This window comes from Scomber japonicus, chromosome 23, assembly GCF_027409825.1.
Source record: "Scomber japonicus isolate fScoJap1 chromosome 23, fScoJap1.pri, whole genome shotgun sequence".
In the NCBI taxonomy this organism is placed as follows: domain Eukaryota; kingdom Metazoa; phylum Chordata; class Actinopteri; order Scombriformes; family Scombridae; genus Scomber; species Scomber japonicus.
The window spans coordinates 8,438,937-8,463,285 of NC_070600.1; the positions used below are offsets into that span (position 1 = coordinate 8,438,937).

At 39.5% G+C, this 24,349-nt stretch overlaps 1 protein-coding gene across 1 annotated transcript in view; it reads left to right on the forward strand.

The window, feature by feature from the left end:
- Nucleotides 1-20,015: 20,015 nt before the first annotated feature.
- The window catches only part of LOC128385264 (chemokine-like protein TAFA-2), a 29,275-nt gene continuing 24,941 nt past the window's right edge, over nt 20,016-24,349 (forward strand). Inside the window, exon 1 of the mRNA XM_053344124.1 lies at nt 20,016-20,118. Coding sequence (XP_053200099.1) covers nt 20,016-20,118 — 103 coding nt within the window. The remainder of the gene's footprint in view (nt 20,119-24,349) is intronic.

Here is a 24,349-nt window from a genome sequence, read left to right on the forward strand (position 1 = left end):
TCACACACACACGCTTCCACACATACACAGCACTCCCGCGTCCCATTATTTGGTTGATAGATGATGTAATAACTCTGTGAAAGGTAATAAATTGTGTCTTTACATGACTTGAAAATGCAATAATGTCTGGCCAGGCGATCAATTCTCAGATAACATAACATCACAGTATTACATTATAGGTGCTATTATATCTCCATGTGAGGCCTAACATCATGTTAACAGATGATCCAATAATAATAATGATAATAATAATATAACCCAATAAAGGCTGATAACGTCAACCCCTCCAGTTATTAAATTCTTCTATTTTCATACAGCTTGTCACATTTTATGCAACATTATTATTAAAAACCTCAGTTATAAATGTGATAAAATGTTTACTTGCACTAATTAACACAAATAATTCATAATCCTTTTTTTTTTATATAATAAATTGTTCAAATTAAATCATGTCAATCTTTGTGATGCTAATCCGAGGCTTTTAGGCTGATTCATCTTGAAATGAAAAAGTTAATATTTGCTATTAGAGGAAGAAGTATTTTAAACTTTCTCCAAACTGTTGCGGCTCTTCTCTCCAAACACCACGCCCTCTGCATCCGTGTCATTCCCGGCCCCATACATCCAAATGGAATACATTTTTCCTAATCTAGCATCTGAATTGTGCCCCGAATTCTCCACCCCACAGCCGCGCTGGATTCTCTAAATGAGGAATCATATTTTAGCATTCATTGTCATATATTACATTTTCTATGACAAAAGCAGGAGCGTGGCCACCGTTTTCTTAATCACTTAAATCCACGATGCAATCTGGCTCAGCCATCTTAGCTGGGGCCGCGGATCCATTAGTCCCTTCTCATTTCAGGGGAGAGAGCTGCCAGCCCATTAGTTCTGCTATGCTCTGCTAGATTTCCATATCCTTCCATTTCAGCGTTTTTCTGCGAGAAAATGGGAAAAAGTTGTGGATTAATTCGAGCTAATCCTCCATTTTTCTATTGCCTTTAATTACTTGTTCCAGGCTCTGACACTCTGAATGGTCATCAGCAATAAGTTGACTTAGGATGTGTCCCATCTTATTGTTAAAGAAAACCGGCTTGTGTCTGTGTTTAAGGGTATATCTTGACCCTGCCTCCACACACACACACACACGCTTTGATTTCTTTCTATTCAACTGGATGTTTTTGTCTCACGACTGAGCCATGTTAACACCACCAGAGTCGCTTCTTGTACCCTTTGATGGATTTCCACTCCTGCAGAAAACCTATTTTCTCCATTCTATGGACCTTTAGTTCAATTTAACTCTTGTGGCTTATTATAAACATGCTAAATTCAGACTATGATTAGACTCAACAGTCCACTTGATCTCAGCTGTGTTGGAAGTTTCCCCACCCCGAGGTCACTGCGGCTCCGCTTTCCTACCTTGGGCTCAATTCTTTTTCACTTGCTCTCTATCTGCAGTGAGAAGATTGAACACGACTGTTGAAATATGGCCTGCGAGAGCTGCTGCGACCCCCCCCCCCCCTTTCCCTCCTCCCCCTCACCTCCACGCTCCCTTCCTGCTTCCCCCTCTCCCTCCCCCCCAGCAGTCACACAGCATACAAGTCAATGTGACCGCTGAGGCAGAGCAGCCTTTTCATACCGCTAACGTTCAAAGCAGACACAAACGACCCGATGAAAGCAATCTAATACCACAAATTAGCCTGTCACTTAGCTTGGATTATAACCCTCACGAGGGCCACGGCTAAAATAACTTGAGCCTCGTTGTTCCGTGATGTAAAACAGAGGGGAGAGAAGTGTAAGTCAAAAAAAAAAGAAAAGGAAAAAAAAAACAGGTGCAATTTAATTTTAAAGCTTGTGTGCTCTGCTCAATCGCTTTGTGTAATTAAATTGATTTTTTTTTCTCCACCTCTCCTCCCCTTCCCTCTGCGTCTTGCCCTGGTCGTTTTCGTCCCAGCAGCCATTTCTGCGGCCTTCGGTGAGAGAGAGGAGCGGCCCCCTAATCAGAGCCGGTGAGTGGGGCCGCCTCCGGAGCTCGGCGCCGCGCTTCCGCTACGAAACGCGAGGAGAGGTCGACATGACAGGAGAGCGAGCGATAAAAGGACGGCGGGCACGGTTGATTTATGGCTGGTGTCGGCACGGCTTGTCATTCACGACGCGTTGGTGACTGTCGGTGGTGGTGTCGTACTACAAAGACGGTCCCAATGTAAATACAACCTGTACAGCAGAGCAGGGATCAGTTATGATAAAGTGACGGGACTGTTCAATTACTTTTTCTTCCTGTTTGGCGCACACACACACACACACACACACACACACACACACACACACACACACACACACACACACACACACACACACACACACACACACACACACACAAACCAAAGTCTATCACAACTTGGGCGAAACTATTAAAATTACAGCCATCATTTTATTGATTATGTATATAAATATATGTCACTGTATACTAAATATATATGGTACTTGCGAAGGTCATTGTCCCACAGAGCATGAATAAACCCAGCTCATTAAAATGTAGTTAATCCTTCAATACACATGAAAACTGTCTGCAGTCAATGACTACAAGTACAGTAGGTCAAAGTCAGTTTATAGCCTGTGATGGACTGTGCAGGTTTTAATTTGAACACTTGTCTATATGTGTTCCTGATTAAATACATTTGGCCAACCTGAGAGTTTGTCTGCATACCTGTAAGATCACCTGACAGCTCATCATTAGACTTCTTTTTAGCGATGTGGCTGCATTCTCTACAGTGAGTAAATGATTCAAAATGATGTGTGTAAATGATGACTTACATATAGAAATGATGCCCAAAACTACAGATAATATAATTCATGAAATTACTTTTAAAATTTAAAAAAATTTTAGTTTTAAAATTGTCCAACAACTCTTCTTTCCATTTATACTCATGAACTGGAGCCTCAGTTCTCTTAGGACTATCACTTCAACTGACAAATCCTTTCAGCACTTCACTTGGCACTAACACTTAAATTGACACCTCAGCTTCCTTCAGCCCCTTTAACTAGCATTTCAACTCAACCATCAGTAACTCTATTTCACATGTTTCAGTTACTAATGTTCAGGTGGTAACACTGATGTAATTGACCTTTTTATTATCTGTACTTACCCTGCTTCACCCATCTTATTTAGTGACTTCCTACATTTCCCAGACTGCCTTTCAGAGAAGAGTTGTTAAAGTTGTTGCAATCACCTGCAGCTTTTACATAACGATGGAGCGAGAGAAGAGTTGCTTGCAGTGCATATAGATGGATCATTTGGCCTCTTTGCCTCCTCTGATGGATTTCTCACCAGATGTCTGTTGATCATTGATGCAAAAATGGATTTAGAAGACAGAAGGACACCTTTTGTCCTTTAAGTTGGTGTGTTTCTCCTCCCATTATTGAGTGTGCGATGATAGAACTTCACATAAGAAGGTGATAATAATTGGTTAACAGATATACTGGAGCACTGCAGCTAATTAAAGACCATCATAATCACCTGTCAACTTCTCTCCTGTTGTCTGTGCGCCACTGAGAAGTTTCATTAGACAGCCTAAAAATAGATTTTTTTTTTCCCCCCCTGTGCTCCGACACCTCACTCCTCACCTTTCTCTTCTCATCAAAGCGTGCGAAAGACGACTCTATTCATGTTTTCCCCCACGCTTATTGGCTGCGACTAATCCGAGGTGGGAATTTTTCGGGTTTCCGATCACACAGACTGAAGGAAGCGCGGCCGAGGCTGAGAGAGCTGAGCCTGTCACCAAAAGGAAGCGTTTATAGTCGCGAGTGAGTTGAGAAGAAGAGGGGGAGAAAAAAAAGAAAAGGAAAAAAAAACCCACAGCCGTCATTATTATTGCTCTTATGCAACATCATGGCGAGAAAACTTAAAAAGTGACACCGGCTGCTTTTCACATCACCTTGTCTCATGCCGTGTCCCTCTCACGTCTGAATTTAGACACAAATTCCCTCTGTGGATGAATCCCCTCACTTTATTAGCCTATTTAGCTTTACAAAGGGGCGAGGCGGCTGCAGCCTTGACAGCTATTTCACACCGGGTGCGCAAATATAACAATGTTTTGATTGACACCCCCTCTTCTTTTTCTTTTTCTTCTTCTTCTTCTTCTTCTGTGGCTCAGTTGCTAAGTGTTTCACATAGGCTTCCCATTTTCCTTCAGCTCAATGTTGAGGGTAAACACTCCCCTCTGCAAAAAAACCACAACCAGGATTTAAAGCCAATGATATCAGTTTAGACTAATGCTTCTTCTTAGTGCTGCTAGTTTGGAACGTGTTGGGGGACGAAAGGTAAGAATGAGTAGAAGGTGAAAAAATATCCTCTATGCTACCAGACAAGCCTGCTGTTTGTTTAATAATGATGATAAATGGCGTGCTACCTCACAGTATAATGTATTCCTATTCTCCTATGTGATTTCTTCAATAGCTTTCTCTCTCTCTCCCCTGTTGTTAAAGAGAAGTCGACCCGCTGTGAATGTGAAATGAATAGCGGTTGTGTTACAGTAGCAGCGATCAGCGCCTCCACACTGCAGCAGTGATTTAGCTGTAATTTGATTGTGTTTCGCTGGATCGTGCAAACACAAAGGGCGTAAAACGCAGTGTACAGTGCAGACGTTTCTAAACACAACTAATCTTGTCAGGTTCTCATTGCAGCGCTCGCGAGAAGTATGAAAAGTATAATTTTCGATCAAGAAAGTGACAAAAGTCTAACACTGCGAAGGAATCAGGCAGGTTAAAGGTGCTGTATTAGATTTAATCTCATATTAAAGGCGATGAGTTGTGACTATGAAAAAGCGTATGCATGATTACACAATGGGTTGCTAATGTTACAACTAGGGTTGGGTATTGTTTAAAAAATGACGATACCAGCACAAATCCAAGTATCCTTAAAGTGATACTGATACCAACTGAGTACTTCATTTGATACACATTACATATTTCCAGCACTTGCTTTATCCGGCACATCAGGTGTATAGTGTAGTCACACATTAGAGCGTTTAGGTGGCATCTTGGCTGCTGAGCTGCTAAACGTGCTAACTCAAATTCACCATGACTTCACCACCACACACAGGTTACAGCTGCTGTGGCAGTGGGCCAATCACATGACGCATTACATTGAAAAATGCTATCATTGATTGGCTGTGAGCACGTCCATACATATAGTCATATTTTCTAGCTCTGAGTGCTAAAAGGATAGATTGCAGGTATCGTTTGACAGGAGACGTTTCGGTACTACTTGGTATCGATTTATTTCAGTCGATACCTTAAAAGTATGGAGTACCGATACCTAGCCATAGTTACAGTTTTGGACGTTTCATAGAGAATTTGATTGGTACTGGTTCTTGAGTGGGTGGAAAACAGTGATGTCACATGTATGTGTGCATTAGATCAAGTTCTTTTTTTTTCCTAAACTAATTTTGCAAATTTAGTCATGAATATTTAATGCTATAGAAAAATCAGTCAAAACCAAACTTTCAGGGGTTTTAAGTGTGTGACATAGAAAAAAAAGAAAGAAAGAAATGTACCTTTTAGTTGTGGTGTTGTGTTTGGCAGAATTTTGTGTAGATACAGTTTTGTATATGAAGTAGGTCTAAAATAAACTCAATATAACCTCTTAACAAGACTGGCTGAAATAAGTTCCTGTAATAAACAAATACTCTATGACAAATGATATGTATGAAGAAAAAACAACAAAGATAAAGAAAGTGTGTTTTATATTCTGTTCAAACAGTGACAGTGTCCTCTCATGCCAAACATCCTGCTTTTGAATCTTACAAAAGGAGCTTCTAATCACTCTTCCTCCTGTCATCCATCTAATAAACACTAAATCCTTAAAAAGATCATTTCTAAAACGATAACTGGTGCCACGTTTTAACTTGTAAAGCTGAAGCTTGCTATCTGCTCTCTCTGATACTGAATGCAATTTCTCCACAAACTGTTATCAAACTGGGACAAAAAAAAATGGCATTTAATATTCTGACATGTAAAAATCAAAAGGCCTGTGATTCAGCTCTGGCTTATCACATAACTGACAGCAGAGCTCAGGGACAACAAAACAAGATCCAACTTAGGCCGCTGTGTCCATGCCTTTATTTCTTAATCCAAGGATTCCAGTAACTGCCACAAATGAAGTAATAATCAAGACAATAGACACTGAAGCAAATTGAATTGAATCAAATCAAACATCCTCAGAATTAAACTGTAGCAGCATGAAATTGTGACCCACAAAACTGAAATTAAATCAGACCATGAGCTTCCTGCTGACTCCCACACACCTGACTGCCTGTCAGGGATAAATATAATTTTTCATACATCATTTATTTATCATCCTCCACATTGTTCAACAGTCACTGAGCTGACACAGTCATCCACAGCGGCATACCGTGACAGCATCTCGCATAGGGACACCAGGTTGTCATAGGGATCAAACCTGTGTCCTGACAGTAACAGGACAGTCCATGAAGCCATGAGGATACACTGACAGACAATGTGATATTATTAGATTGTTTTAAAAGGACTAGTGTGTAAGATTAAGTGGCATGTAGCGGTGAAGTTGCAAATTGTAATGAGCTGATTATTCCTTAACGTCTCCTTCCAAACATGTCCTTTCTGGGCTACTGTAGAAACATGGCGGTGCAACATGGCTCCCTCAATGGAAGAGGACCAGCTCCTTGTGTTGATATAAGGATTTCATTCTAAGATCATGAAAACAGTTGTCCTTATTTTCAGGTGATTACACACAAATTAAAACATACTTATTAATATTATATTCCATTTATACTACAACATTTTACACACTGGTCCTTTAAAAAGAAGTGATTTAATCTGCTTTAGACCGTGATGTAGTTCTGTCTGACTTTACTTCCTTCATAAAGCTGCCAGAGTTTATGACATTTGACACTTACTGCGTATTTAGTGAATGCTGTGCTCAGAGCTATTTTACTTCTTCTTGACTCATATTTTAGTATTGGAGCTAATGTAACTTTTTTGTCCTGATGATCCTTTCAACACAACAATTTGTTTCTATTTTGTTGGGAGAAAGGACGAAGGTGTTCTAAGTTCAAAGTGGAAAAGGATCTCCACTCAATCTGAGAATAATGAAGCTTGTTTTATTGATTTACTATTCATTGCTAGAAAACTGTAACCACCCTTTAAAACTAAAAAAGAAAATACTGTTTCAGTGTTTGTTTTTAGACATTTTTTATCTGTAGATGACACTGACGCTAGGTGGTGGAATAAGTATACACATCTTCTACCTAAGTAAAGCATCAATACTACAGCATAGTCCAGCATTCAAACTGTGTAAAGGCCCAGACAAATGATCAGTGTCAAATGTAAAAGTCCTTATTATGCAGTAAAGTGCCCCCCTGTGAGTGTTATATTATTATATACCATATTATTTGTTTGTTAAATGAGTAGCCCACTGGCTTTACACACAGTGCTCAGTCTGTTATAAAATGTGTTAAGTGGCAATAAAAGGGAGTTTTTTAAGGTCTGAGATAATAGCCCCCGATGATGTAATCATCATTTATTGATTTATCTGCCTGGGCGTTTTTTATCAGGAAGGAAGAGTCTAATGAAAGATGCTACTAAGTGAATTATGGGAAGAGTAGGATGCTGGCTTTTGGAGACCTCAGCCATATTAAGGTTTAAAAGTCAGGAGAGCTCGGCCTCTGCTAATTTTGCAATTTGTTTGTTTGTCTCTTGTATTTGATCAAGATGGAGCTAGTTTGACTTTTTTTAATATACTGCGGGGTAATCCATGGCCCTGTTCACACCTGACATTACAATGTGTCTTGGGTGATCCAATCACAAGCTCTGAGTACAGGTGTGAATGTTTCCAAGACACACTGAGGATGTACTGAGATCCAATTACTCAGACCACATTCAAAGGTGTTCTGGACTGCATATAGCCTTTCATTTAGCAGTGTATATGTGAATGTGTCATGGGCTACATTGAAGGACCACCCACTCAATTGACGTCCTCTGCATAAGCAGAAGTACACATCCATTTATGTGCCAAAGGTGTCATATTAAAGTGCGAAATAACAAGAAGTCACAACAAAAGGTATGATGGAATCTCATTGATGGTGTAAAATAAAAAAAAGTCATTGATTTTGCACGTCTTTGTAAACTTATTTTTTTAATATCCAGCAGGCTAGGCACAATAAAGTATAGTACTGCCCCCTGCTGGTGAAAAACAACACATTTGGTCTTTGCAAATTGAAATGACATATATTATATTTGCATATGGAGCGGGGAAGTGAGATCTGATCATGTGGTCACTCGAGACGCATGTGGAGAAACATGCTAATGACAGTAAAAAAATGTAATAAAATGATACTGACAATATACAGTACAGGAGTATAAGTATTCAAAATTTGAATGAAGTTAAAGTACAAAAAGTATCAGCATAATGTGTTAAAATTAAAATATCTCATTATGAGGAAAATGCCCTTTGTGAGTGTTATACACACACACACACACACACACACACACACACACAGTATAATGGGATTGTTAATACTGATGCAGAATTCTATAAGCAGCTTTATCTAACAATTCATCAATTTTAAATCTGAAAAATAACTAATAAACACAAATGTACAAAAATATAATTCCATTTGAAATATAGTAGAGTGGGAGTGTATACCTGCATAAAATAATGCCAAAGTATATTTAAAAAAACCTCAAAAATTGTACAAACACTGATTTATTTTGACACAATAATCTCTAATCCTCATTTTTCAGAACTCTAATGTGACACAGATGCTCTGATTTTTAATAAAATGTTTAGACTGGGCTCATCGATAATTCATAAAGCCTCAGCTAAGAGAGCAATTACAGGGAGGCAAACAATAGGCATTTGTGTTATGAGATCTTAACTATAAAAAGAAAAGAAGAGGAGACGTGGAGGTTTTAGAGCGGCAGACTGTGATCTGGATAAATGCTCCGACCCGCTGATGGTGCCAGCCAATATTTGTAGGGTGGGTTGGACTGGAAATAGCACACTGGATCATGAGATGGTGATGCAGAGACACTTGGATCAAAGGAAAACTAAGGTTGAGACCATTTGGCTGTTGCGGTTTTGATGAGCGCGGCCTCTCAGATAGCATCTCTACGTGTCGTTACGGAAGGTCGTTTTGGTGGTTAACTCGCTGAAAGGGCACTCAGCATCAGTGTCGGGTAACAGCGCTGATATTTGCTCTAATAGGCTTCTTTGGTGAAATTTGAAATCGAGCCCCCCGTCCCTCCTTTGCACACGGGTCGCCGCCAGCCTTCCCCTCATCACATGTGACTCAGAGATTACATTTTATAATCGGCGTGAGCCTGGTGTCACTTTTTCCAGTTTGGAATCAGATGATTTATGTTTGCTCAACTAGATCTCACCAAGTCATCATTTCTGCTCCGTGGCAGCTTTGTGGAGCAGCATGTTAGACTGCAAAACCAAACCAAAAACCAAAGGGAAAAAAAGAGACTTGTTTCATGATTGGGGCTGAGTCTAATTTAAAAAGCACTCAAAACCTAAGAAAAATCTGTGGGGAACAAGTGAATAAAACAAGACCTTTTTTCTTCAAACCGCAGAGCTGTCAAGTCGTCGGTTTGTGATATGGATAGCATCCTAGAACTGATATGAACAGTCATCCAAAAATAATCAGATGAGCAGCAAATCAGAATTGAGCACGAAGGCCTGAGGAGTAAACGGAGCCACTTAGAGTCTCTTATTTCCTCTCTGAAATTAAAAAAATTGGAATTGCTCTGTGGCGCTGTAGGCTTGTGTATAATGCTTTGATTAGAACATCTCCAGGACAATGTGCTAAAGCATGGCTCCATTTATAGAGTTAACTTCATACATCAACTTCAACACTGCCATGACAGCTGTCTTGTCTTGTTTATGACATGAACTGAGCAGGATTTGTGGCAAAGGCTTCACAGACAGCGTGACAAAGAGTGGGCAAACTCCCTTGTTTGGCGTGACAGGGTTGAGAGCTTCCCTCCTCAGCTGTCAGAGGGGAACATCTGTGTTTTGGCAAATGAGCAATGTTTGTTCTCCGACGGAGCAATCGGCTCCCTGCAGCCGTCCGAGGTGACAGTCTCTGTCATGGTCCAAGTAAAGAGTGGAGATAGAGACGGAGGGAGAAGCGGGGTAATCCCTGTATCGAATCCAGCTGCAGAAACAGAGAGGGGAAAGTCCAGCTTTTTATGCTTCTCCACCCGCCCTGCAATCACTGTGATACTGTGGATTACACACTTGCCTTGTGCATTTCAACGGAGCATCTCACTACTGTTGAGGAAGACTGAAAATTGAATCTTAACATTTTTAAAATGATTACTGGCATGAAGGTAAACCACATTAGGGTTTACTACTAAAGCTGTTTAAAAGTCTAGATACTGTATTTATGGAAAAATACACCACGCTTATATGCATAAATCACAAAAAAAGTGGCAGACACAGGGCAGAACTTCCCCTTCACATAAATTGAGACATTTAGGAGTAATCCATTTGGGTCTAAGTCTGATACAAAAAGGGTCAAAGTCTCTGATCCGATACAGAGCTGAGAACTTGAGCTTGCTGTCCAAAGGAAGCTGAACTTTCCAGTGATTGCTGAACTTCTACACCACTCTCAACCACCACACACTTAAAAGATGACATTTAATTCACTGGTATTACTGCACATACTGAGTTTCTGGCTAATTAATGCCTCCAAATGAGGTTGGGTTTAGAACATGGCCAGAACTACGTTTGGGAACCAAAAAGTGGTTCCAAATTAGAACCAAATCCAAAATGCCAAGAACAGGTTAAAAATGTTGAATTTTGGGTCTGCTTCCCTTTATTATATCTGATATTCCTTTATCATAGCAAACAAAAGATACATATCTGCAAGGACGGGTTTACGTCATGCATCAACGCAACAGCGTGTTATCTGCATGCATGGCTAATGTCACAACAGTAATGAAAGATGGACTGTAGATACCCAGCCACGATTTGAGTTTTTCCTGTGTCATTTTAAAGTGCAGTACACACTTGCAGGGAAAGACAAGGACAATGTTTTTATATAGCGCTTGTGTTCCTTAAGGCCTTGGTAACTGACAGACATGATTAGTTCATTTCCATTTCACACTGGCACTGCTTTATGAAATGACAAAACTTGAAGTGGTCATGAATTGGAATCTGTCCTACAATAAGTAGGCTACCCTACTGCTACCATTTTCAGTCCTTTTTCACAGAAGTGTGCAAATACCACAGCATCCACAAGAAAATATATGTACTGATGTACTTACATTACATATACATTTTTATTGTATGCAGTTACTATGTGAATGTTGGGTCACAGATACTTTGTGACTGACTTGACCTATTTTAATGAAACAATAAAAGTCCAAATTATTGTTTAAAAGAATAAAATCTTTTTTTTTTACTGTATTGGAACTGAAACTGAAAAATCAATAAGCACAATTTGAAAACATAATATTCAAATTATACCCAACCCTATAACCCCAGATTTCAAGTCCTGCAAATTGTGGGCTCAAACACATCCTTTGTAGGGTGTTATTCATATTATAGGGATAGTTTGAGTTTTTTGAAGTTGTATGACATCCTCACCATCAGTGGTGAATATACAGATACCGAGCTTCGTCAGGTGGAGTTAGAACAGGCAGAGAGAGAGGAGAGAGACAGAGGTCCAAGCTGAAGTTGGACCTGCAGCTGTAACTGTGATGAGAGACACAGTGAGCGATAAATGGTGGTGCACTTGTTCAAAGTGTCAATTAATGCCGACGGAGGTGGAGAGCTACTGCTGCCACGAATGGGAACTTGTCATGCCACAGATGCAAGATCTCTCAATTGATGAGAAGGCCAGCGTACCAGCTGCTGTCTGCATAATCGCAAATCCACACCATTTTTTATTTTCTTGTCTAATAATGTATTTACCTCTCTCTAGTTCTAACGTTAGCTCTCTCGCGTATCCGAGCATGTAAAAACCGTGAAAAAGCTGATGGAAAGGTGTCCAGCTGTCAACAGGCGGCAGCGCGCAGTGATATGAAGGGAGGGAAAACACATATTGTTTTTCGAAGCAAAACGCTTTATCTTTGTGAGCCCAGAAACTAGCTGGAACTACTTTCTTCAACACCAAAAGCTGGCCAGAACTCTGCTCACAGGACGCAGTGGAGGAAAAGCCACTGCTGATGCATGACACTGATGGTGAGGATGTCATACAACTTCATGTCAAAAACCCGAATTATCCCTTTAAGCCTTTAACAATTATAATTATGAAAGTATAATTACAATTCTTTATATTCAAAATGTCTTGAAAATACCATCTAGCCTTCTATATAATGTTGATTATGCCATAGATTGGTATGTACTCATGTTTGCTTTTCTTTTTAAATATCACAAGGGGGTTTGATAATGATAAGAGCTCCTGCACACTCTTCTGCTTTCAAGTTATATCTTTCAAATGGTTTGTCGCTTGCTGTATTTACAACATGACAATGTCTGACACCAGAAATTAATTTGGGTAAATAAGGAGAAAACATAATCTACAACCTCTACAAAATGTGAATTTTTACATAAAAGATTGGCTAAAGATTTATGTATTTATTTATTTTTATTTAAATTTCTTTAAATTTACATTGTATGTAGTTTTGCCATTCCTCTACCACAAGAATCATTTGCATTTCTAATGTTAATCAAAGAGTTAATGGTAGGAGTGGTCTGCCAAAATGTCTAATAGAAAAATATATTATGTTATTTAATGTTATCTTTGTATGTTATCTTTTGTAATGTATCATGTGCCTTAAATGATACATACAATAATATAATTGCATGCTGTAGAAATGGTTTGTATTTTAGTTTCAATTGCCTGAAAACGTCTCCGTCAGCCTGCACAGAGCAGGTGAAGAGTGAATTCCACATTTACTATTAATAGGCCAAGGTCGATAGAGTCTTTAACTCGCTAATGAAAAGCACTGTGGCTTTGTGCAAGCCCATCAAAGTAGGAAAATAAGTGACACAAATGGGACAACAATGAGAAAAGAGGTCAGAAACTCGCAGTCTTTGATTTCACTCTCAAAGTACTCAGCTTTGTTCTTCTGCCAAATCAAGTACACTTTTAAACTCTGCTCTTATATCTAAACAGAAGCATGGCTGTATAACATAATATCACTTTTCTTGAAAAGCAGTAGTTGTTGGAATCTGTTCTTGTTTCAGGTTGAACTTTTACTGAAAGATCTGTTGTTTTTTCAGATATCTGTTCCTATCAGTGTTTTGGCTTCAGCTCCAGTTAAATAAAATACAGTACTCGGTCTAAATCGTCGCTAAGCTCTCACCTGCCTGTGCATACAAACACAGGATTTGCAGACACAGTAGAAATCTGCCACCAACCTGTCGTGGAAAACCAGTGTGGAAAGGGCTCTTTGTTTCTAGCTGGTTGTTAGCATAATTAACAGAGTGAGCAAGGTACGGAAGTGCCAAATGTAGGCCAATATATCAAAGGAAAATCGCCTAGTTATATCCTAGTTACTACTTTAAAACCACCTTAGTTTGCTTGAGAAAAGAAAGCTAACGTTATAACTGTTAGCTACCTGGCTTACTGGCTCATTTAGCTGTATGGCAAATGGTAACATGCTAACAGTAGCCTCAAATAGCCAAATGTATACTCATTCCAGGTATTGAGTTGTAACATTCAGTGAAAAATGGCACTGTCGCCGCTAAAAATCCTTTGTGTTATTAATCCAAGAATAAAATGCAAAACAGTAATAAAGAAGTTTGTCACAGCTAGCAATTTAGGGGTTGGGGGGGGGGGATTATGGAAAATGAACATTTGGCTCATTATTTTTAAAAGTTAACATCTGAACTGAAATGTGTGATAACATTTTGAATGTAGCTGCAGTGTGATAGCTAACTTATTAGAAACATGCCCAAATCCTGTGAGTACAGAATGTAGACATTTCCTGTCTTACTAAATGCCAAAAAATAACTACAAAAAAACCCAAACACCAGTCTTCATTAAAAGGCTTCAGTGGCTGTGTAGACCTTTGAATAGAAGTATGGAATTACTAGCTAACATATCTATCAGTTTATCTAAATTAGACCTCAGCATATAAACCTCTTGAAAGCTGAGGGCTCTGGCCTTCAGGAAAAGAAGATACATTGCTTGACACTTTTTTTTGATTCCTCCTTTTTTTTGTGTCTCTGAGGGGGAAAAAATGGGTTAAGTGTCAAGGTTGGGGGTTGTTCACTGTGTCTCTAGGCAACAGTATACCAAATGCTATTATTTCTCCATCGACAGCAATAAAGTGAAAGTAGACTCTGGGCAGCACTGCACTTTGCCATGTCAAAACCTTTTCATTCAATTCTTATTTTTTCGGGAAGTGAAAAAAACCTTCAGTGAACAACAGAAACGGCCTAATGTTGATTTTTATGTAAACAATTACTTTACTAATACTTTACATTAACATTATTAATGGTAAATCATACTTAAGGGTATCTAACCTGCTCTGTTCATAATGTATGTTGCATTATTTGACAGGTGTAATGACGCATGTGTGATGCAGGGACATTACTAACAGAGATAATAGTTGACAACATGACTGCAGTATGCAAATGCCGCAGTGTCTTCTGATTTAACTGTGGGTGGAACGTGCTGCGGTTGTTGCAATGGGATGTTTCGTCTTTGTGTATGTGGAAGTCACTCAGAAGCGACAGTTACTCAGTCTTGGTGTCTGCGTCCACCAAGGTGGAGTCTCTTTAAAGTGGTGGAGTTGGTCTGCTGCCATTAATTTTGTTTCCCGGGGAGGAAGGGAGTTAGAGGGCAGGACGAAACGATGGACACAATCAGAGTTTTGGTCGGAGATGGAGATGGGGATTTCCTGCTTCATTCAGTTTTAAACAAATTCACTTTGTACTCTTGAAAGGAAATCCAATGATCTACACCGCAGGCTTATACTCTGAACAACAGAGCCAACTCATAACAAAAGGATAAAAGTCCAATCTCTGGATAAATCTGAACACACAAATCATAGGGAACTACTGAGGTGGCACCAGTAAAAAGAATATGCATTATTCCTCAATAAAGGTGGTTCATTTGCATTTGAAAGTCTCCTCAAGTGTAGCGCACAATATACTGTAGAGAGAGAAACATCTTGTCTCTGCTGGTAAGAAAAAAAATAAAGAACTCCAGACAATCAGAGTATAATTACACATTTCATTTAAGCCTCTGTATATTAGTATTTGTTTTTTCATTTGCTATCCCCCAAACTTCTATGCGCGGATCATGTTTCATGCTTATGGCAATCATCTGCATACATTATGTGTTTCACTCTGGGGCCTATTCTGTGACAAAAGGCATACATTATACATGAAGTATTGTAAGAGTAAAATACACAATTAAAACTTCCAAACACTGTAGACAGTTGCTAAGTCTGGGGTTTGAATTTGTTTCTTCCCAAAACTCTCATTTGAGTCTTAGTTGTGAGTCCCTGGTGGCAATAAAAGCTCCACTGTTCATGTATAAAATGAATAAATAAAACCTTTAACAACAGTTTGGTACTTGAGGAAAGAAATTATTGCCACAAGAGTGTTTCTTATTGTTTTTTTCTTTTATAGCAGTTTTCCTCCTGAACACATAATGAAATTAATTGAGGAAAAACCCATGACCCTTAAGGAACCAAATACAAATGATTTCAGAGTGGATCATGGAGAATACATTGGACTGCTTTCTTTTTAAAATATGAGAGGATCAATATCCATCTCATGTCTGTGTGTACAGAGTTGGAGACATGGCATGGTTTGTGTAGCTTAGCATAGAAACTGGAGGCAGGGTGAAACTCCTACAAACACCTTTAAAGCAGTTTCATTTACCCACTGCCTCTTGTTTTTTTCGACCTGTACTTAAATGTAGAAAGTGGTTTTAGGGAGAGTTAAGATAGCATAACCCTTAAAAAAGGCCACTTTGGATTTCAGAAAAGTGTGAAGAGAAGAAGAAGGACTACGAGACAGCTCCTAAGAAAAATGACACAATAGGTTGTAATGTTGCCCAAAAACAACATATACGACTGATGCCATCTAGTGTTTGTAGTAATTACAATAGCAATGATCCAGAGCAATGCCACAGTTGAGCAGACATGACGACAGATTTCCACATTTGGAGGTATTGGTTTGGATTGAGGCTATAACCTAACAGTGGACTTTGCCACATTTCCTGTTTTCCACCATGATTTTCACTTTTCCAACTGAAAGTCAGATTAATTACGATCATTCCTAAATCTTAACCCCCATGGTCATTATTGTAGACATGACGACAAAAGCTGTTTAACTTTAAAGGCCCAAACACCTACTGTTTTAAATCGCCAAACCTGAGCCAAAAGCGCTGTGAGGCATGCCAAACTGCCTTGATGCCCTGACTCTGACCTTGTTTCAAATTTGGAACGTCAATTGAGGACCCAGTGAGAGTAAGCTGAAAGCACGATCGAGCAAGAGAGGGAGCAGAAAGCCAGTAAATGGGAGAAATAAAAAGTTATTGTCTCATGGCGGTTACATTCTAAAGCACAAATACATAACTATCAAACACTCAACAGATGATTTTCTGTGGAAACAGATGCTCTTACTGTCATTTTCCTCCTCTGCATTTCTCTTTTTCATTCATTCATTCCGGACAAATGTGTGTTGGCTCTGTGGTGTTGGCATTTCAGATCTGATGCCTGCAGTGCCTCGAATGAGGCACGTCATTTAATGCTTTCAGTGTTTTTGGGCCTTAAGAAAGTAGAAACTGTGACCCACACCACGTTTCTCTAACCTTAACAAAGACATCATTTTAACCCAAACCACTTTACCACAGTCGTTTTTGTGCCTAAAACCTGACTAGAGACCTTAACCACAGCATTCATTATGTTTTAACACTGATTTGTAACAGTTTTGAAAAACAGACAAATGATGTTATCCTGTGGATTACTGCAGACAGTAGTGACAAATTAGAAATGGAGTGCATGTTCAATCAGTGTATTTGGTCGTTTAATTTGTAAGACTTTGCTTGAAGCTTACTTATACCTTTACATGTTTACTATGTATACAGTGGATGTAGTGAAATAAGACAAGCTATGGAAGCTATGGTATCTGACTGAAGGAGATTCATTCCCACATTGAATGACAGGATTTCCAGTAGCTGTTCTGGAACTTTCAGCTGTATAATTTTAATGGATCTTTTAGGCTTTAAGGCCTTTTGCCCATATTGGACAAGTAGACAAGAAAATGGTCATACGAATCATTTTTGTAAAATGACTCATTCAGTCCTAACAGTTATTGAAGGTGTCAATTTAAAATGTATCACTTTCTGTGCAGCAGAAAAGAGACTGCTTAAAGCAGCAGATGGAAAACCCTTCATTAACTGAAAACCGTCTGGATGACTTTGTTGTGTTATATCAGAGACACTAGAGCTGCAAGATAGACATTTATTTGAATGAAAATATGGTGATGACCTAAAACAGCAGGTAGTTTGTATTCATACTGCAGTAATTGTGTATTTTTGAAGGAGTTTCTAAAGGAACCTCTGAAACAAGGTCAAGATGTAAAATAGCCTAAAGGTACTGTAACAAATCTTCAGCGACTCGCTCCGCTGAGCACACTGCTGCACCAATGACAACACAGCACATTCAGGGACAATGAGATGTCATTTATAGAATTGCACCTTTAGACAGCACCCAACAAATGATGCTATGGCGATCTGCCCTGCACTCTCTCACCAATGACCCTTTCTTCACACACACACTCTCATTGCTGTGACTGGCCACCATTTCAACCCAGCCTCCAACAGTTTGGCTAACCACCAGCTATAAATCTGTCTCCATGAAGGTGAACATTAGCCCTGCCGCTATAATACAAGTACTAGGTGTACAATCTGTGATCCATTTGAGCAAATTCATAAACCTCAACATTATGTTACAATTGCACTCAACTTTTGGGTGAATTTCATTCCACAGGTCTCTCCGGTTACCTTGAATTGTGTCATAAAGCTGTAAATCTTGGTCTCTACGGAGGTATCCATCACTGTGCTTATGGAAAAATCCACCAGAAAACTCTTGAGTTGTTCTGTGTATTCTGCTTCACTCTGTGGATAAGTGGCTAAATGACACGATGTCCAGACATTTTCAGTATTTCGGCATTGGGGTTTATAATGGTGTTAGGTGTGAGGTGGAAGCAGTGTGTGAAATACAGGTGGTCTCCTTAGTCAGCACGTATCTAATTAAACTTCTAAATACAATTTCCAGTGGGCTTTAAAAAAAATGATTATTCCGTATTTGTCAAGTTTATTTGCATGTTGAAAGGTGATGAGCAGCAAAGAAAATGTACTAACAGTGAACATAAGACTGTTAATGTGTATCTGTTTTTTTCCATTGACTTGTCCTGAACAGGTGGAAACACAAGTGAACTCGATCTATTTAGAACATGGATGATTGTTCTATATCACTGCACTGTTTTAATGCATTTATATAATGAATCCATTTCCTAGTGTATCCAAAGATATTGTATGGGCTTTTTAAATGTGTGTTGGGTCTGGTAGCAGGTTTTACCCTAGTGGTTCAGGTCAGGACATGATTTCAAACTCATTGCTGACAGCAGGTTAGGTTCTAGTACTGAGCTTTGCTGGTTTAGGACTGGTATCAGTCTGCAAAACTATACCTGTGCAGGAGTCTAAGCAGACGATATGATAAGTTTTCAATAATATTTCAAAGTAACATCTTATTTCTTACGGTGTAGACCATATTTAGCTAATTGAAGGGTAAACTATTCTGTTTTTGAAAGAACACAACATGAACCCATCGATTGGGCTTTTGCACACTGGTCTCCCTCTATCTTCACAACTAATTTTGTGAAAGCTGAACAACAACTTAACAATAGTTGGAGAGTTGCTTTTATATCAGCATACAGACAGAGTTGGTATGAGAAATTGTGAAAAATGTCCATGTAATCATTATAGACATCCTCTTTATCATCTTAGAGGACGCTTTGAACATGCAAGCTCCCTCTTGTTACTGCTGGTGCTATTTTGACACATCTCATCGATATTAATTCCTATGTGACACCGGCAGGTATGAGAGAATCCGGACAAAAGGTCATGTTCGCTTTTCCAAAATAAACTTAATTACACAAACAATCCGAGAGTCCCAATGAGGTTTAGCCAATCTATATGTCAATGAGTCAGGCAGATAATAGGCGGGAGGCGGTAAATAAGGCGTAAACGCAGCTTGTAACACTGCACGCTTGCGCCATACGACACCGTGCCTCTTCCAGTAATTACCGCGCCGCTCCTGCGTCCCTGTTTGATATTTGATCGCTGTCTGTCAATGATAACACACTGAGCCAGATGGTTTATGCAGTGTGGCCCAGCTTCACCACACTTCATTAGGGAGAGGGAGCGCAGAGGAAAAAGCGACTGCAGAGGGACGGATTAGCCACTGCTGTAGAGCCTAGAGGGGCTCGTTGAAGCCTGTTGGGGCATCAGAGAGGGTCTTCACCTTCTTTTCTTGTTCCCGCTGTGAGAGCCTTACTGTTTGAGGAGAGAGACGAAAAGGAGGTGCAGGGAGGGAAAGAGAGAGCGAGCGGATTTGGTGGCAGTGATCTCTAGGGCACATTCACAGCTGCAGTTTGTTTTGAAAAGCATTACAAGGAATAAGAGCTTGTATCTCTTCTTGATAACAGTAAATATGCATTCCAGCAAAGTAAGCTATTGTGAAGCTAAACTTGGAGCGAGTAAAACAGCACCCTCTTCCTGTTCTGCAGCACAAAAGCCTCCAAATCCAACCCAGGGGCTCACACTGTGAATGGCAGGCTGACAGACATGCTAATAGATGACGTTTGGTCGCCGATAACTGGGGTTAAAATACTTAGAACTGGAAGCAATGTGACAGTGTGAGTTCACTTTTAATGTGTTTAAACTTCTCGTGCAATACAAGACTTGCTCAAAGTAACACTCCTCTTTTCATTTGCCAGGATGAGTGAGCGATACGTGCAGATCGGAAGCAAAGGGGCTCTACTTATAATGGTGCTCGTGATCAGTGTCTGGGAGATGTCCGTACCAACAGAAGGCTCGACAGGTGAGTGCATTTAAAACAGAAGCAACATCTGCTGTTATCTTGCTCCTTAAGTGTCTTTTTTCACGCCTCATTGCTGTGACTCCTCAGGTGCTATATAAACTTGTTTCCTTTCCAGGACAAATAAGCATTCCAGTGCGGCAAAGCTAACATGAGGTCAAAGCTGTCACATCTTGTCTCTGTTTTTGTGCTAATCCTTGCATCATCTTGTGGAACTGCAATCTAAATATCTTATTGGTGACACATTATTAGTGTATCATCTCACAGACTACCATGATCCTACTGCCTTATTGTATTTTGGCAACGGCCTAGGCTCCGACTGATTCCATGTGGTGGTCTTTAGCAAAGATTTAAGATTTATATTAAGTAAAACAAGCTTCATATTTATATAAAATTATGTTGTTTTTTTTTACTGCTTTTGTTTCATAATGTTAACGGATAAGTCTAGTGGTCCTTAGTATTTTCTTATTGTCACCAAACCCCATGAAAAGACTGAAAGTGTGAAATTAATTATGTTGGTACTAGCCAAAGCTTGATGTAGCTGATCCTCTGTGCCATATAGCTCAACGTTTTTATCTAAAAACTATTAAAAACTCATTAATAAGCCACACTGTTGCACTGGGATATCCATTATATTGGATATGGGCACTGTAGATTAGAGTAGCACATGTATCGACCTACTGCTGAAAAAACTCTGTAGCATGGCAAACATGTATTAATCCGCAGCTGCAAATAGTCCCCAACAAAGCAAAATGTTCTAAATGCTACAGTGCCCAGCTGTCTCTCGAAATGATAAAGGTTTATATTTGTGACTCATTTTTAAAAATGTGTGTCTTTGCAAAGAGCTAATGGGCTGTGAGCAACAGACTGCAGAGAAACATTGTTTGATAGTGTCATCAACTTCCTATAAATCATATTTATCAATGCCATATTAGCTACAGTAGCCAGGCTGAAAGCGGTGAAAGTTTTCCATCAATCCCAACAGTGGATGCAACAACTTTAAAGCACTGGGTTTTTGAAAGGTCACTCCAGCAATTTAGTACCATATCTCCCTAAATATATCATGCCTTTGGTCCCCAGTATGAGTCAAGCTCCAAAATGTGTGCTGCTACAGTTCCCATAATGCTGGTACATTTCCACTTCATTCAAACTCCAAGCCCCCAGGCTTTCTGTTAATATATGTAATCTCCATGTCCAAGCGGAGACAGCTCATGACATCTTGACAAGCTCTGTCAGAGCCACAGAAGACATTTAACAACTGGTAAATGGGCTGGTTCTTGTACTTTTATGAGTAGTAAACTGACATTGATGTGTAAAATCAGAATTTCACTTTCAAGGTATTGAATCCAGAAGCTTTCCGGAACTGTTAAGGTGTTCACGAAAGAAGGAAGACAAGGTAATGCAGAAATCTGATGAAGGTCAAAGACCATTAAATCTTCTCATTACTCAAAGGATTGTGAAGATGAGACATCTGCTTCAGTGTCTCAATTATGAATCACACTGGAGACAGTTTAGCTCTGGTTGTCACAGTTTCATGATGTGCTCAATGAAACCAATCAGCCAGGTGGCCCAAAGAGGTTCAAAATAACGTTCTCCTTCACATCTAGATGTTAACAACTTTCTGTCGACAAGCTTGTTGTGTCTCCATCCATCTGTTCACTCAACTCTGCAGCAACCAATTGGACTTGTGGAGGCTTGTTTGATTGGCTCTTAGTGTGAAGCCTCAGCTTTCCATTCAACAGAGAGTGACCTGCTGTACCAATGCCAGGGTCTACGCGGGGCAAACACATTGAAAACTGCTGCCACAGTGGCGGCAACTTCTCATGTGAGGTGTTTGGAAAGGAATTTCTCACCATGCGGCATCACAAATAAAATGTCACAGTAGTAAATGGGAAAGTAATTGGATTGAAACAGCTATTTTGGAGGTATGAGTCAAACTTGTCTCCCCTTGCCTCATTAAAAGTGCTGTCGAATCGTCACTGGTAAACCCAGGGAGATCAATTATTGCAACTCAGCAACATTACAAGTGGAGGCCAACCCACATGTTTCATCACTTCGGAGTCCCACTGACAATACACAGCCTCAGGTAATTGGTGGTGTACCTGCAGTGCTGCCGCTGGACAGGTTGTCCATTTGTGAGCATGATAGAAATGGCACATACCATCCTGCTTTGTCGACCAATTAGACAGGAGCACGGCGCTTTGATGTGCGTGCCTTTTGATTGGCAGCAATCTACACTCAAGGCGCTCATCATTTCAGCGGGAAGTGGATCAGAATAATCTTGCACACATTCAATTTCTCTCTGATAGCCACCGCAGCCCCCTAATTTCCCCTGGGTGTTATTTCTGTTGCTGTAAACCTGTTATCATTCAAGGGATGAAATGAACTCAGAACACGTCCAAGATTGAGAAAATGTATTTCTTCTCTGAGAACACAAGAAGAAGGAAAACTAAGCCTACTCTCTGAAGCGTGGGGCAAATTTAGTTCATTTCATCGAGAAGGAAAGTTGATTTACAAATGCACATGAGCTTTCGCTTCTTTAAATAACTGGTTTGTGTCAGCAAAGACGGGATCAAGTTTGCACCATCAAACATGCTTTTCTACTCGCTGACAGTTATGTAAATACATTTTATTTCCACTCTAATTTATGAAAAAAGAAGATTTGACTTTGCAGTCCCTTGTCACACTGTAACACTGTGCATCTGCCACAAAAAGGTCTGTCCTTTACTACTGTGGAGGTTTTTCTGTTCATCTTTGTGCTTCTAGTTTACTAACCAGGAATGAGGCAGAACAGAGATGAGTCAGACATTTTTTTTATAAAGGTTGAGGGGACATTCATTTATCTTTATTAGCATCTATTGTAATTGACCTTTTGAGATACCTCCTTACCTGTGCACAAGGTCAGTGTCTCCTGAACTTTGCCACAGGTTGTATGGGTCTAAGACTGCAGTTGTGACAAATAAAATATGGTTACAAGAATAGTTTTACTTTAATGAAGCTACCATCAGCAACCAGTAAGCCTAAGTTAGCATAAAGACCGAAAATAGAGGGAAACAACTCGCCTAACTCTGACAAAAAGTAACAAAATCAGCCTACCTGCACCTCTAAAGCTTACTGATTAACATGTTGTATCTTGTTTTATTCATTTTCACACAAAAAATGAAGAATGAAGCCAACACTTTATTGTTTTACACAGGGTTGTATGCTATTTCCTGGAGTCTTGCCCAGGTAACCAGTGGAGACTCCTCCTGTACTTGGCCAAGAAACAGTCTTTGAACAGAACCATTCAAGCTGTTCCCCTTGTTTCCAGACATTATGCTAACCAGATTCATATTTACAATGCAGACATGAGAGGAGTATAAATGCGTACTTCCAAAAATGTTCAACTGTTCCTCATAGGTATGGTTAGTGTAGCCTAGCTATCCCCTAATATAATCAAGGAAGAGCCTGGAGTTCTTTAACTGAAATAAAATAATATACAATAAATAATAGTTGGGTGATGTAATCTGTTCTCTGTTTAGGTGTCTTGAGTCTTTTAATCAATGCAAATTAACTGTAAATATATGCACTGTTATAATCCTTTAAGCGGTTACTGTAAACCCAAGTCTCACTGAGTTTTACCTGTATTCAAACACCTTTAATGAACCAAATAACCAAACATCACACTGGACTCAGTGGTAAGAATAGAAAACTCAATTATTTACTTATAGAAAAATATAGGCCTAACAAAACAATTAAAATGCAGTCTTAATAAAATATAATTCAGTCTCTTTAATCCACTTGTTAATCTCTTAAACTCACATATAAACTTCCGCAATACTACTCTTAAATTGGATAAACACAATTCTCAAATGACATTCAATTATTATTATCCCTTTTTTTTTTAAATAAAAGAAAATACCAGTGGTCCCACACACGCACAGTCACTAATCCCCCCCTTGTTGCGGGCCTGATGTGATGCTCAGGTATGCTGAGGCTTAAAACTCTATGGCAGCTTCACTCAAAAGAGCAACAAATAAAAAGATGGTACCTTAATCAACAGTGAAGTCAGTTTGGCTGTATGAAGCAGTCTCTCGAACCAGCAGTCAGCAATATCTTCTTCTCTACTTCTTCTTCTTCTTCTTCGGAAAAGATGAATTACAGCCTCATTAGTAAACTGAGTTAGCTTCCGTGGCTAAAGTTCATTCACTTGGCTAGTGATGCAATGCTAATTACACACCTGCTAACAACGCAC